General features: G+C 47.7%; 1 protein-coding gene across 3 annotated transcripts in view; it reads left to right on the forward strand.

Annotated features, from left to right (window-relative positions):
* IGF2BP2 (insulin like growth factor 2 mRNA binding protein 2) overlaps positions 1-15,937 on the forward strand; it is a 158,269-nt gene that overhangs the window by 140,666 nt on the left and 1,666 nt on the right. For all 3 annotated transcript variants that reach the window (XM_082626137.1, XM_082626138.1, XM_082626139.1), the window contains 5 exons: positions 4,958-5,026; positions 5,890-6,006; positions 9,992-10,066; positions 14,413-14,544; positions 14,914-15,027. In XM_082626137.1, coding sequence (XP_082482263.1) covers positions 4,958-5,026; positions 5,890-6,006; positions 9,992-10,066; positions 14,413-14,544; positions 14,914-15,027 — 507 coding nt within the window. The remainder of the gene's footprint in view (positions 1-4,957; positions 5,027-5,889; positions 6,007-9,991; positions 10,067-14,412; positions 14,545-14,913; positions 15,028-15,937) is intronic.

A 15,937-nucleotide genomic window follows, 5' to 3' on the forward strand; every position in this document is an offset into this window, starting at 1 on the left:
GTGGCTTGTATCCTCTATATAATTATTTTTATCTCTATGATTTACTACATTTTGAGAGCAGTTTACTGTTCTCCCACTATGATTATGATTTTTCAAGTTCTTTATTTCTAACAGATTTTTGTTTAATGTATTCTTATTATATTACTCCATAAATAGCCTGGAATTTTAGTACAAATTATTAAATTTTCTTAGTCAATACACAATCTCATATTTCACAGTTATTTAGAATTAACTAAACTTTTCTTACTGGTTTCTTTGCTCACTACAGATGGTTTCTTGTATTCCATATCCTCTTATTTTTTGAGTTATTTGTTTTCGTTTCTTTGTTTTTCTGCAGTAGTTCCTCAAACAACTTTTTTTTCAGGAATAATTATGTAAGTAGTATAATTTCTAAGCTTTTCTGTACCTGAAAATGCCCCCCCCACTTCACATGTGAATGAAAGTTCAACTAGGTATCTAAAAATTCTAGGGTCTTAGTTCCTTTAGAACTCTGAAAACATTGTTGCTACCAGTCTGATTCTCTTTCTTTAGTAGGTAACTTTTTTTTTCTTTTGTCTAAGTTTTTTGCGTTTTGTAGTATTTTACTGACACCCTTGGAAATCAGAAATCTGACTCAGAGCCCTTTAGTCTGAACATTCAAGTTTTTCATTGGTTCAGGAAAACCTTCTGCGTCTGTAATTAATTTTAGCATTGCTTCTCTTCCCTCCACTCCATTTCCTCCTGGAGTTTCCACTTTATGGAGAGAGAGTAGATCTTCCCACTCTGCTCATCATGTCTGAGTTCTTCCTTTTGTTCTGCGTGAGTTAATCTTCTTGTGCACTGATTGGCTTTTCAAGAGTGTCCATGCTGCTATTTGTATGACTTCTACTGAGTTTTTACTCCACAAGTCATGTTTTTAATTTCTAAGATCGATCTAGTTCTCTGATTGGCTTCCCTCATAGCAGTCTACTCACATATTAAAGCACTGCCCTCTTGAATCTCACTGAGAAATAAAGCAGACTTTTTAAAAAAGGTCTCCCTCTTTCCTGAATTAATTCACTGAGGTCATTTTCTTGCCTTGCTCAGCTTTGCTCCCCTCTTTCATACTGCTGATTCACTGTATATGTCCAATGAGTTTTAATTGTCCATTCATGTACTTAAACTCAGCAGAGGGCGTATTAGAATCCTTAGGCGAGCCTTATCATAACTACACCAAGGGCCCCACCTGAACTAATAAATTTGGAATGTTCCAGAGGAGGGCAGTGTTGGGTTAAGATCTTGGGATGCAGAGTCAGACACAGAGATCTGTGCTGAAACCTTGGCTCCACCTCTTGCTAGCTTACCAATTCCTGGTCCCCCTCAGCTTCTGAGCTGGTCCTCTGAGAGCTCACAGGGGTGATAGGCAGGGTCTGGAAGGAGGCACTGGACAAGCTGGGATAGAATGGTGCACCTTCTGAATCTTGAATAGCTCTGCCCATGACTCTGACCAAGTCCACTCCCTTCCTCCCATGTCCGTATCCCTGGTTCCCAGGGAGAGCACCTGCCATCTTTATAACATCACTCTGTCATCACACTGAAGCTAGTTATATTTTTGGACATAATTTATATGCCTGACCCTTGCCCTCTTTACTACCCCTTCAACACCCCTCTCTCTTTCTGCTCCCTGATTTCTTCATAATTCAGAATATCACCTAAATGATACATCAAATGGTCATACACAACAGCTAGGAACCGAGGACCCTGCAATTCTTCCAGGAAGAGCAGGCCCAACTTAAAATTGAATTCCATTCTAAATGTTCATGAGTATGTTTGATATATACACCTCTGCTACCCCCAGAGGAGACGCAGACACTAGTTGCCCTCAAACAGAATTTGAAATGAACCAGTGGATAATAGTGACCCCCTGCACCCTTGCTGCCTCTCTTTTTGGGGGACCATACCTGGCAGGGGCACCTTCACCATAACCTCTTCTCCCCCGCATACCCCAAATCATAATTCTTTTGAAACACTCAAAAGTAAAGTAGCTTCTCCCTCATAAAATAGCTGGGGACCCTCAAGCTGAGACAGTAAAAGCCCAATTGCCACTTTAGGGCTGTGGCTCCATACCGCCCGCCCCACTCTGGGGCCCCAGTGTGTCAGCTGGCTACACCCTGCTTTCCCATTAAAGAGAACATTTATTTAAGTCATCAACAGGTTACTTTTTGATCATTATGACTAAGCTCCCCTTCCAGTTGAAGTTGTGGACTCTGTGTAAGCATGGGGGTGGGGGGAATGGAAAGTGTGCTCTGATAAGTGATAAATAAGTACTCATTTAACAGTCAGTAGTTCAAGCCATACAGTGCCTGATGATGGATTCTCCATTCCTGTGACCTCACTGAATGAATGCCATGTAACGTCCTTCAGGGGCATCCATTGTACTTTGGGTCAAATCCACATCCAAATCGAGGCCCACAGAGCCCTGCCTGCGTGATCTCACACTACCTGCCTCCCCATCCCATCAGGCTGTTCTCTCAGTTGCTTTCACCATACTGGCCTCTTTTCTGTTTTCCAAACAGACCAACCCCTTTCCTAGCTCTGCACCTCTCAGAACCCTGCTTAGAATGTCTCTTCCCTAGTGCCTTGCATGGGGCTCCGTCTCCTCCGTGGGTCCCAACTCAGAGGTCACCTCCTCCAAGAGGCTTCCCAGACCCCTCCAGCTGAAGTTGCCATCCCACTCCTCGTCTCAGCAGCTACCCTTCCTCATATCCTCCTGTTCGTTTCTTTCACATGCTTGTCTGCCTCTCCAGTAGAACCTGAGTTCTGTGGTGGCCGTGACCCTTTCTGTCTCAATAGCTGTGTCCCCAGCACCTAGAACAGTGCTTTGCTCAAATATCTTTTGGATGAATGAGTAAACAATTGAATGAACTCCCACAACAGTATTGTAAGCTCTGGATATTATTTTAATCCATTTGTGGATGAGGTTCAGAAAAGCTGAATAAATTATTCCAAGTTGTATAGAACTAGTGATTCAGACTCAAGTCTTCCGGGTCTTCTGACTCCAAAAACCAACTTATATACACAAAGGCTAATGACAGAGCCTCAGCTAGAAACAAGTTCCTGATTGCCGAGTTTTGGGGTTCTTTCTCCACAACAGTTTTCCAGCTGTAACTCATGAATAAAAAGAGGACTGGGGAATTATTTCTTTTTATCCTTTTATAGTTCATCCCCTCCCCTCACCCAAGTGGTAGATCTAAATTTGATACAGTGTTTATATTGGGAGTATTTGAACCCAGAATGGAGCTACACTTGTGGTTTGTCTGTTTTGAGGCCAAATCACAATTCAAAAGAATTATTTCTGCTGAGAGCTGAAGGAAAAGCTCTCCAGGTGAGAGGAGGGCAGAAGCATCCTTTCCCCAAGGTTGAGCTTTGTCTGAGGAGAAAAGCTGCAGGACTTCTCCCTGACCCGCCGTGGCCCAGGAAAGGGACCTGCACTGAGAAGGGTCTGGAGCTGATGCTCTTCAAGAAAGAGGCAGGCCCAAGTGAGCCCAACGTCTTCACTCAGCCTTCCTTTCGAAAGTGGACGTCTGCCAGAAGAACAGTGATCTCACGGCCCCCTCTTGTGGCCCTGAGGTGTCACTGCAGCCTCTTTCCAAGTCGTGAGAGCAGAGGCTTGCATTACAGGATCGTTCCCTTCCTTTGGCAAAGCCCTGTCCCCTGCGGGTGCTTTGGACACTCAGAGCACCCTTGGAGGAAGTTCCCCACCGTGTTCACATCTCTTTTCCCCTGAAGTCCACTATCCAAACTCAAAAAGAGGAATAGTTTCATTTTTGTCCCTAATGAGTCCGAAGGCAGAGTTGTGCTCTGGAACTCAGAATCCAACAGGACATTCAGGAGACAGAGGGTACCAGGAGATTTGCTCAAGGACCCTCAAATGAAAGCTAGGTCCCCTAACTCCAAGCCTCCAACTGGTCAGTGTCTGACCACTGCTAGACGGCCCCTCAGGGATTGGTTCCATGGTGCCCAGAGCTGTCCACCTCCCTTCCTGTAATAGGCATGTCAGCATTTACTTGGCCTTATGTGTAAAGCACAGTGAACTAGACATTGCTGACTCTACTTAATGTCCTGCCCATAAAATATATAAATGCAGATATATTCTTGTCTTGCAGGACTATTGTGAGGATTAAGAGAGCTTATGGGGAATTCCCTGGTGGTCCAGTGGTTAGGACTCCACGCTTTCACTATAGGGGGCATGGGTTCGGCCCCTGGTCGGGGAACTAAGGATCCCACACGCTGCGTGGCACAGCCAAAAATAAAATAAAATATTTTTTTTAAAAAAGAGTTTATGGATAAAGTATCCACCACAATGTCTAAGACACAGTAGGTACTCAATAAAAAGCAGCTACTTTAAAAATTAACGCTACTTTCCTAATAGCTCTGTTTTCTTCTACCACATCTGCCTTCCTGTCCCCTGCTTCCGCCTCCCCCTCCACAATATGTATTTATTCATTCATTGTCTCTCCTCAGTTTCATTTTCAATTTCTCTATTCTCAGTCTCTCCATTCCTTCTGAGATTCTCTGGGCGCTCACTGATCTGACTTCCCAGGAACACTTTGCTTGTTTAGAATAACTCTTGGATTTGTCCTGACACTCTCTGTTCCTTTAATCTGTGGTTCATAATTCCTCAGAAAATAGAAACCACTGGCGCTTCCTCTCTGCCTGAGGGCAGGTTAAGAAGTGCGTGTGCATGTTCCCTCCTCTGGTGGGTTCCTGGGAAGCCTAGACCATGACTCAGCTTGGAAATGATGAATATCTAGCCCAGCCAGTGCTCCGTGAGGGAAGGGAGCAGAGATCTGAGCTGCAGAGGCACAGGTGTGCCTTTAGGACAGCGCGGCCCGGTGGTGGTGCCGGGAGCCTTTGTTGTGTGTGAGAGTCTTGCCTCCCTGAGTTTGGTGAGCAGCCCTATGGGCTCTGCTGACTGACCGTTTCTCTCCTGCTGCAGACCCACTCCGGATACTTCTCCAGCTTGTACCCCCCTCACCAGTTCGGCCCGTTCCCGCATCATCACTCAGTAAGTGCCCACAGTTCAGCCCCATCTGCCACTCGTCCCTCTCCTGTGGCCAGTGCCTCTCAGTCCTTGGCAGACTGACCAGTGCGTGCTCACGGTGTGCGTGCTGGGTCCCCTGGTTCCAGGCTGTCCTGGGAGTGACACATTGCAGGGCATCAGCACACCAGACCACCCAGCACTCAAGTGCACTCAGAGGCCCTTCAGCATCCTGCTGGTGCTCACAGATCCCACAGGTGGCTGGAAACCGGTACAGAGGAGCAGTCAGCAGGTCGGAGTAGGAGGTGGTGTTGGGCTAAAGGGCAGAGTCTCCGAAGTTCTGTAACAAAGTCTAGCAAGTGGGCCGTGTCCTTCCCACAGACCCCTACAGACAAGAACAGCAAGGGCCCCTGGCGGGCTTGCCTGTGTCTCTCTAGGCCATCCCCTCGTGGCCTGTTGAGGGCAGGTTTAATTACAGTCTCGTCTTGAACCCAGTTCCCCTCCAGTGAAAATGCCGCTCCTGCCCACTAGGTGGGAGGGCAGCTCTCCATTTGTGCTAACAAAGTGCCTCAGGCCAGGTGTGCTTAATAGCTTGGATGAAGACACAGGAGAAATACACATCACATTTGAACTTGACAGAAGGCCCGTGGACAGACAGCTTGCTGTGTCCAGCAAATTCAGCTGCTCAGGAGTTTGCACTCTAGTGGTGGTGTAGCTAGTGTGGATCCTGTTCAAGTTCATCCCTCCAGCTTCCCCCCTGCAGTGCCCCAGGCCCCAGAAGCATCCCAGGCAGCATCCGGCCATTGCTCCGTTACTGTTGAGTGCCTGAAGGAGCAGCCCCGGTAGGAATGATGTCGTCTGTCTTGTCTTGTCTTGTCCTGTCCTTCCAGTATCCAGAGCAGGAGATTGTGAATCTCTTCATCCCAACCCAGGCTGTGGGTGCCATCATCGGGAAGAAAGGGGCGCACATTAAACAGCTGGCCAGATTCGCCGGGGCCTCCATCAAGGTAAAGCCGCTCTTGACAGCTGCCGCTATCCCACCCTCTTCCACCCCCATCTCCACCCCATGTCCCTTGTTCCTTCTGTCCATCCCGGGCAATTCTTACGCCATCCATAAAATCCTACAGGACCTGGAAAGCCTGCCTTCAGGACTATTCCCATGTGCACTCATCTTTACCTCTCTCACTCCTTTTTTGTTCAACTAACAAATGAATAGGAAAAAATACTAGTAATACATAAGCCAACCCGGTCCTCTTTGGGCTACCATTGTCCTCAAGATAAAACAAAGGCTGAGGACTCTCCCAAGTGAAGGGAGTGAGCCTAAGGAGAACAATAATTTATACTCAGCAATTGTCAGTGCTTTGATGCTTTAGTTAGTCTCCATTTCAGAAACCTTTGAACTTTGAAACAAATAGTTTGAATGGAAAACTTGAAAGGCAGATAAACAAAAGCCGGTGACATAACCTGAGCCGCGGCCTCGGGGTTGAGGAGAGAGGTCAGGAAGGAGTGCCCCTGATTCATGCACTGGCCGAGTGCAGACACAGCTGCAGTTACATTCCCACCGCCTGTCTCCTGGAGTACAATGGGAAGAGTCGGCAGAGAAGCTGAAAGGGGAGGATTATTCAACCCTGGTCCTGCTCCAAGCCCAGCTATCAGCGCTGACTCACGGGCAGAATGCTGAGCACGTCCCAAGCCTCGTGAAACGCTGTCGGAAACAAGAGTTCCCGTTGTTACGTAAAATAATTTGCTGCCATGGGACAACCCGGAATTCCGAACAAGAAGTCTCATGACTTGGAGAGAAAGAATGCTTACACTTTCTCCCTAAGAAGAGCTGGAATTTCTCCCACAGCAAGTGTGCTGGAGAAAAAACAAAAACAAAACATTCTGAGTAGTGCAGAACAAGGATTGCAGCGAGACCATGAAAGAATTTTATGTAGGTAAATCATTTCCCCTCTCGGTGCTCATTTATCTCACCTGCAAAGTGTGCAGATTGGAGGAGAGCCTGAGGTAGGGGCAGACGGTGGTGGAGCACCCGGGGCCTTTGCACCCAGCAGGCTTGTTGCAGGTGAGACCCCAGCCCAGGTACTGATGGGCTGTGCTGGGCCCGCCCTCTGTGTGGGACAGGTAAGGTATGGACAACCACTGGGCTGGCTGCACCCTGAGGGCCATTCTCAGTGTCCGGTCCTGTGGTCTGAGGTGCGATGCAGCGCAAGAGACAGAATGAGACAATTTCAACTAAAAGGGACTTGAGGGGTCGTCTCATCAAATCCTCTCTTTTTCCCCTGAGAAAAGGGAGACCGAGAGAGGTAACGGGAGATGGCCAAGGCATGCTGGTGGCAGGACTGGCTCTTAGATAGCAGTTCTGCCGACTTTAGGCTACAGGGCACTTCCCAGGACTAATCGCAGCAATAACTCTCCACTTACCATTGCCCATAAGGAACTAGGGCCCAGTGTTTCATTGACGTGTCAGTGGCCACAAAGCTAAAGAATGTGAGAGCTGAGGTTGGACTGGGCTATCCTATTTTTGGTCCAATGTTTTTTCAACCTGAGCAACCTGAGTGCTACACCAGAGTCATTCCAGCAAGACTTTGGGAAGTAGAGAAGGATCAACCCCTTGGGCTTCCCCCACAGCATCCCCATAGTCCCTCTATGTCCCAGCAGAGTTGAGTGGTGGCATGACTTCTGTGATGGACAAAGACAGCAGGGGACAGAATGGGCTCTGGCTCTCTCCAGAGTAGTAGAGAAAAAGAGGAATCCAGGGAAGCCAAACATTTGCAAGAGACATTTCCTACTTTTAAAATCAATCTGGTTTTTGCTAGATTTCATCTTGACAGGTCTCTGACAGCATCTGTCTCTAAAGGTGATGATCTCACTAATTCCAGAGAACCACCCCCAATCCTGCTCTGCCAGTCTTCAGGGGCCACAACTAGAGGCACATTTGATGCTGCTGAGGCGGGGGGAGAGCTTTACACCAACACGTGGGAGCAGAGTGCTGGAGGGGGTTGGGCTGAGTTGGGATCGGGTGGTGCATGCAAGAGATGCTTCAGTTACAGGCAAGAACTGAGCCCCCGTCGCCTGCCTTTCCTGCACATCATCTGGCCGACAGGCTTCAGAATGCCACACAAAATTCCTGATCCTTGTTTCAGCCCTGCTCACCCGTGATCTTGGTGGTCACCTCATCTTTCTGCGTCCCATTTGCTTCAGTCATAAAGTGGAGTCCTCGTTCCAGGTCCTCTCAGGGAGTTTGCCTGGGGAGTGCCATTCCAGAACTGCAGGAGCACACATGCGGCTCTGAGAGTTCTGGGCTGGGCTGTGAATACCAGGTAGTGGAGAGATGGGGGGCTTTCTTTCAGGATCGGAACAAGGCAACTGTGAGAACTGATTGGGTCAATGTGAATTATGAATTAGCCTTTCAGCCCTTCTTGATTTGGGTGGATAAGAGCTGGGAACCACTGTGTCCATGCTCCTGTCACTCTCATTTACTCTTGGAAATAAGGAGCAGATTTAATGCCACCTATGGATGTAGAAGTAGAGATGAGGGTTCCCGCCAGGGATCTTAAGGGCCAGTCTGTATGCAGCCTGCTGGTGGGTCTCAGTCCCCTGGACACATCTGTTTTTTTGGCTGAGGGTGCTGCCCTGCAGTTGAAGGCTGGTAGGTGGTCTGCCCGCAGCAAAGGGAAGACCCCCCCCCCTCAGGAAGCTCAGTGGTCGGTGACCTGTGTCTCACGTTCATCCTCGTGCCACTAAGTAGTCAGGGCCAGATCTTCTTTGAAGGTCTCATAGAAGAGTCTCTCCTTTCAGAGTGGGCAAGGTCAGCACAGGCCTTGGGTCTGGCTTCACGGTAAAGCTGGGACAGCGACACAGGACCCTGAGGCCTGCAGGTGCAGCCTGGCTTAGGACATGTACTGAGAGAAAACTAAAACCCTGTGGAGGTGGAGGTCTTCTTGCGGGAGCCAAGACTGAGACACAGTGGTTCAGAGATGATAACTTCAGACACGCCCCGTCAGTGGTGAATCATGTTCACGCTCAACAGTTCAGTCTCGGGGATGGGGTCTCTGGGTGGTGTGTAGGACTTTATGAGGTGCATTTGTGTACTAACCTCACTCCTGGCTCATCCCTAAGTGCCTGGTGTACTTTTAGCTCATTTAAAAGTAACTTTAGGGGAATTCCCTGGTGGTCCAGTGGTTAGGACTCCACGCTTCCATTGCAGGGGGCACAGGTTCCCTGATTAGGGAACTAAGATCCCACAAGCCACATGGTGTGGCCAAAAAAATAAATTTAACTTTAATTATGCTACATTGTATTTAATCTTAAAGCTACCTTAAAGGTTTTTGAAATAAGGCAGGGTATGCAGGGGAAAAAATACGTAAAGAGGATCTAACAAAAAAATGTTGGGTTGTTCCATCTTGAGTTCTGCTAAAAAAGATGTCAGAGTCACAGAGTGAGAGCTAGGAGGTTTTGAGCTTGCCAGGTTCAACTGCCATGTCTCATCTGTGGGGAGAGGAGGGGTTTGTAGACGCACACCGGAACCAGGGTGTCCTCATTCTTGCTGTGGTGCCGTCAGTTGATTCGTGTGCTACAGAGGAGCTGGTCCTAGTCACACCTGTCGCTAACAGCCCTTTCTGCAGGCGGACTCCAACTTAACTCCTCTGTGGACCAGCCCTTCCTCGCCCTGGGCCCTTGGTGGGCTAGTGGAGCTCCTTGGTGAAAGGAGGCTGGTCACACTACTGGTGGGGGTAGGGACGGGCAGTAAGTACTAACTTGTTTCCAACTATTCTTGGGTGGCCAGAGACCCAAATTTGTTACTGGGCGCTATGGTCATAATCTCCTAAGACCCAGGGTGGAAGCAGCAGGGTCAGACAAAGCACCAGGTACAAAGGCATGAGTCTTATAATCTCTTGCTAGTGGGTGTGCCACCCTCTTAGACAAGAAGGAGGAGCTCGGGGAACAGAGCCAAGCAGTAGCATTTCCCTCTTGCTTTGTGAACTGCAGATTGCCCCAGCAGAAGGCCCAGACGTCAGTGAAAGGATGGTCATCATCACCGGCCCACCTGAAGCGCAGTTCAAGGTCAGTGCCAAGAACCCCCTCAGACCTGCAGCCCTGGATACAGGGCAGCCTGTTAGGGAAGGCTGAGGGCCTTTAGCAGGTGCAGCTGCCCCAGAGCCAGGTTCAGGCTCTTTGGAGGCCCAGCCTCCGTTTCCCTTCCTTCTATAGTCCCCACTCTCCCCTCCAGGCTGCTCCCTCTGTGTGGAGCCCTCCGTCCCTTCTTTCCCGTGGAAAAGTGGACTCTGTCAATGCCCAGTTCAGATGGCATCTCTGATCCCGTTGGTCGTGGTTTTGAAGATGGGGCATAAACATGGGTGTGAGGGGAAATAGCACAGTTTGTTCGAAGTGTTGGTGGGGGGAGGGTGGTGCATTGTTTTCATTTTTATTTTATATTGGAGTATAGTTCACTTACAATGTTGTGTCAGTTTTAGGTGTACAGCAAAGTGATTCCATTATACATATACATATATCCATTCTTTTTCGGATCCTTTTCCCATATAGGTTAGTACACAATATTGAGTACAGTTACTTGTGCTGTACAGTAGGTCCTTGTTGACTATTTTATATATAGTAATGTGTATATGTTAATCCCAAACTCCTAATTTATCCCTCCCCCCCACATTTCCCCTTCGATAAACATGTTTGTTTTCAAAGTCTGTGTCTGTTTTGTAAATAAGTTCATTTGTATCATTTAGATTCCACATGTAAGTGATATCATGATATTCATCTTTCTCTGACTGACTTCAGTTAGTATGATAATCTCTAGGTCCATCCATGTTGCTGTAGTGGTATTATTTCATTCTTTTATATGGATGAGTAATATTCCATTGTGTGTGTGTATGTATATATATATCTCTTTTGGTTGGAGCATTTACATTTAAGGTAATTATCAATATGTATGTTCTTATTGCCATTTTGATAATTGTTTTGTATTTGTTTTTGTAGGTCTTTTTTCTTCCCTTCCTCTTTTTTTTCTTCTCTTGTGATTTGATGACTATCTTTAATGTTGTGTTTGGATTGCTCTCTTTTTTGTGTGTTCCTGTTGTAGATTTTTGGTTTCTGGTTACCACAAGGTTTTGATATAGAGGGGGGGGGGGTGTGGGGTGTGTGTGTGTGTGTGTGTGTGTGTGTTTAAAGTTGCTGGTCTCTTCATTTCAAATGCATTTCCAATATCCTGCATTTGTACTCTCCTCATGATTGCTGGGTTTGGTATCATATTTGTGTGTGGATGATTTCCTACCTTTACTGTATGTTTGCCTTTACCAGTGAGCTTTCCCATTTGTAATTTTCCTGTTTCTAGTTGTGGGCTTTTTTCCACCTAGAGAAGTTCCTTTAGCATTTGTTGTAAAGCTGGTTTGGTGGTGCTGAATTCTCTTAGCTTGTGCTTGTCTGTAAAACTTTTGATTTCTCCATTGAATCTGAACAAGAGCCTTGGTGGGTAGAGTATTCTTGGTTGTAGTTTTTTTCCCTTTTATCACTTTAAATATATGGTGCCACTCCCTTCTGGCCTGCAGAGTTTCTGCTGAAAAATCAGCTGATAACCTTTTGGGGATTCCCTTGTATGTTATTTGTTGCTTTTCTCTTGTTGCTTTTAATATTTTCCCTTTGTCTTTAATTTTTGTCAGTTTGATTAATATGTCTCAGCATGTTCCTCCTTGGGTTTATCCTGTATGGGATTCTCTGTGCTTCCTAGACTTGAGTGAGTGTTTCCTTTCCCATGTTAGGGAAGTTTTTGGCTATTATCTTTTCAAATATTTTCTAGGGCCATTTCTCTCTTCTCCTTCTGGAACCCCTGTAATGCAAATGTTGGTGCATTTAATGTTGCCCCAGAGGTCTCTTAAATTGTCCTCATTTCTTTTCATTCTTTTTTCTTTATTCTGTTCTGTGGCAGTGATTTCCACCAGTCTGTCTCCCAGCTCACTTATTTATTCTTCTGCCTCATCTATTCTGCCTTGGATTCCTTCTAGTGTATTTTTCATTTCAGTTATTGCATTGTCCATCTGTTTGTTCTTTAAATCTTCTAGCTCTTTGTTAAATATTTCTTGTATCTTCTTGGTCTGTGCCTCCATTCTTTTTCCAAGATCTTGGATTATCTTTACTATCATTATTCTGAATTCTTTTTTTTCAGGGAGATTGCCTATCTCTAATTCACTTAGTTGTTCTTCTGGGATTTTATCATGTTCCTTCATCTGGAACATATTTCTCTGCTGTCTCATTTTGTCTGACTTTCTGTTTGTGGTCTCCGTTCTGCAGGCTGCCAGATTGTAGTTCTTGCTTCTGGTGTCTGCCTTAACCCCTGGCTGAGGTTGGTCCAGGGGCTTGTGCAGGCTTCCTGGTGGGACAGACTTGTGCCTGCCCATGGGAGGGTGGAGCTGGGTCTTGTCCCTCTGGTGGGCAGGGCCATGTCAAGGGGTGTGTCTAGAGGTGGCTGTGGGCTCAGGATGACTTTAGGCAGCTGTCAGTGGGTGGGGCTGTATTCCCACCTTGTTGGTTGTTTGACCTGAGGCGTCCAAGCACTAGAGCCTGCAGGCTGTTGGGTGGGGCCAGGTCTCTACCAAGATGGCGACCTCAGGGAGGAGGCATACTCACGCTGAGAAGTATTCCGTGGGGCCTCCGCCACCAGTGTCCTTGCCACTGCAGTGGGCCACAGCCAACCCCTGCCTCCCCAGGAGACCCTCTAAGACCCACAGGTAGGTCTGGCCCAGGCTCCTATGGAGTCACTGCTTTGCCCTGGGTCCCAGTTCACATGAAACCTTGTGTGCACCCTCCAAGAACGGAGTCTCTGTTTCCTCTAGTCTTGCAGAGCTCTTGCACTCAAGCCCCACTGGCCTTCAAAGCCAAATGCTCTGGAGGCTACTCCTCCAGATGCCAGATCCCCAGGCTGAGGAGCCTGGCATGGGGCTCAGAACTCTCACTCCTATGGGAGAACCTCTACAATATAATTAGCTTCCAGTTTGTGGGTCACCCACCTGGTGGGTATGAGATTTGATTATATCGTGAAAGCACCCCTCCTGCCATCTCGTTGTGGCTTCTTCTTTGTCTTTGGATGTAGAATATCTTTTTTGATAGGTTCCAGTGTTTTTTGTCAATGGTTGTTCAGCAGTTAGTTAGTTGTGATTTTGGTGTTTTCGTGAGAGGTGGTGAGCTCAAGTCCTTCTATTCCACCACCTTGTCTCCCTTCCCCTGCATTGTTTTGTTATTGCCTTTTCACCCCTAGGAAAATTATAACTTGAGTTTTCTAAACGTCAGAAACATTTATTTGTAAAGGTATAATTTGTATTAAAAATATTTAAAATGTGTCTGAAAAAAAATTAACACGTGTAAATAAATGTTCAAGAACAATAATCTTTCAACTCATGAATGGATAAACAAAATGTGGTATATCCACATAATAGGATATCATTCAGCCATGGAAAGAGTGAAATTCTGATGCATGCTATATCATGGATGAACCTAGAGGACATTACACCAAGTGAAAGAAGGCAGACACAATAGACCACATAATATATATTCCATTTATGTGAAACATCCAGAAAAAACAAATCCAGAGACAGAAGGGTAGTTTAGTGGCTGCCAGGGACAGGGGAAGGGAGGAATTGGGACTATCTGCTACTAGGTATGGGTTTTTATTTGGGGGAATGGGATGGAACTGTTCTGGATAGCAGTGGTGGTTGCACAACCTAGTGAATATACTAGAAACCACTGGAGTGTGCACTTTAAAATGCTGAATTTTAAATTACGTAAGTTATATCTCAGTTTTTTTAAAAGTTCTTTTAGGGACTTCCCTGGCGGTCCAGTTGTTAAAACTGCGCTTCCACTGCAGGGGGCACGGGTTTGATCCCTGGTTGGGGAACTAAGATCCCACATGACATGCGGTGCAGCCAATAAATAAACAAATATATATATATGTTTTTAAAGTTCTTTTAAAAAGAACAAAAAGCTTTTGGCTACACTGGCTCTGGAGTTAAACATCAAAGAGCAAATCCCATCAACACCACCCTTGCCGTCATCCTTTAATAACCGGAGGCTTGAACATATTGTGGTGGGAGGAAGTTAAGAATTCCCTGAAAAAATTCATTCAACCAAACATTTACAGGTGCTCAGAATACGGAAATAAGACATGTAGTTCCACCCTGACCCTATACACAGAAAGCTTCCTGTGCGATCCATGTGCAAACCTGAAGACACGGGAGTGTCTGTGCATGTCTGCAAGGTGCACTTCTTGGGTGTGGCAGGCACGCACCCACCGGGTCTGAGCGAGCTGAGCAGACCCCGGGGAGCATGGGGCTGGGGCTGTACCATTGCCTGGACTCACTGGTTCCTATAATAGTGCTGCTAAAGCAGGTTGACGTGTCTTGCTCTCTCAGGCCCAGGGGCGGATCTTTGGGAAACTGAAAGAAGAAAACTTCTTTAACCCCAAAGAGGAGGTGAAGCTGGAAGCCCACATCCGAGTGCCCTCCTCTACAGCCGGCCGTGTGATCGGCAAGGGCGGCAAAACCGTAAGTGTGCTCTGAGCTGGCTTCGTCTCCTGGCCTGACTTCCCTCAGACCCCCACTGACTCTTCAAGGACAAAAATGTAATTAGCATCATCCAGAGCTGAGGGCCCCAAATCCACAGTGCTGAGCCAGACACCGAAACACCGGGGTCCTGGGTCCAGAACACTGCATCTAGACTAGGTGCTGGGAAGTGAAGACAGGGAGGCTGCCTCCTGCCGCTGTAAACCCACACACATTGCAGCAGGAAAACGCTACGGAGCAGAGCCCCGCCCAGAGTGTACAGACGTACCTTTTGCAGACATTCTGGGTTCCGGTTCCCGACCACTGCAGTGAAGCAAGTCACAGGAATTTTTTTGGTTTCTCCCTTCACAGGTGAATGAACTGCAGAACTTAACCAGTGCAGAAGTCATTGTGCCTCGTGACCAAACACCAGATGAAAATGAGGAAGTGATTGTCCGAATTATCGGGCATTTCTTTGCCAGCCAGGTACCTGTGCTGTGAGGGTCCAGTCTCTCCTGCTAATCTCTTTGCAAGTCTCTAAGTTCTTGGTGACCTGTCCGGTGGCCCCAGGCCGTGCACACACACACACACACCCTGACCCCCATGCACAGATGGAACAGGGCAGGGGCAACTGTTCCTTGCTCACCACTGCTCTCCCAGGCCTGCTGGAGGAGCCTGAGGAAGGGTATAGAGCTTTGGAGTCAAGCCAGCACAGTTCAAGCCTCTGAAATGCTGAACTGCGGGCTCTCCTGTTCCCTCGTCCTCCCGCTCAGGCCTCAGTCACAGCCTTCCCCTGCTGGGAGCCATATACCAGGCAAGGGCCACCCTTGGGCCGAGGACCAGCCTAGGTGCCAGAATTCCACTCTTACGGGTTAAACGCTCACGTCAGGAGACCCTTGCTTCTCTTTCCTCTCCTCCGCTTCACTGTGACAACCCCCATTAGGACTCAGGGCCCCACACAGCTGCTTCTCTTCCAGTCAGAAGGGCTAGTGACTCAGAATCACGTGACCTGGTTCCTTTTGATGCTTTGTTGTTGTTGTTGGGGGAAGGGGTTGGGTTTGGGGATAGAGCAGTCCAGTCCCTGTCCCAACGGAGTGGAGGCAGTCTAAGCCAACACTGCAGGTTTGTCTGAGCGTCAGCCTGCGCTCTCAGTGCCATGCCTTTGCCAGGACCGGCCATGCAGCTGTGCCCTGCACCCCACCAGCACCCTTTGAGACCCCTATAGTCCGAGCCCAACTACACCACCCGTGGGGCTCTCCCATCCCAGCTCTTCCAGTGTCCCGGGCATGGGTCTCAATGGCTGGGCTCCTGTAGGCGTTCAGTCTGCAGGGTTCTCCCTGCAGTGGGAGCAGCAGGGTGGGTGAGGGGATAGGTTTGGGTTCGTGTGTTTTCTCCA

This window comes from Mesoplodon mirus (assembly GCF_964341445.2).
Source record: "Mesoplodon mirus genome assembly, chromosome: 6".
Classification (NCBI taxonomy): domain Eukaryota; kingdom Metazoa; phylum Chordata; class Mammalia; order Artiodactyla; family Ziphiidae; genus Mesoplodon; species Mesoplodon mirus.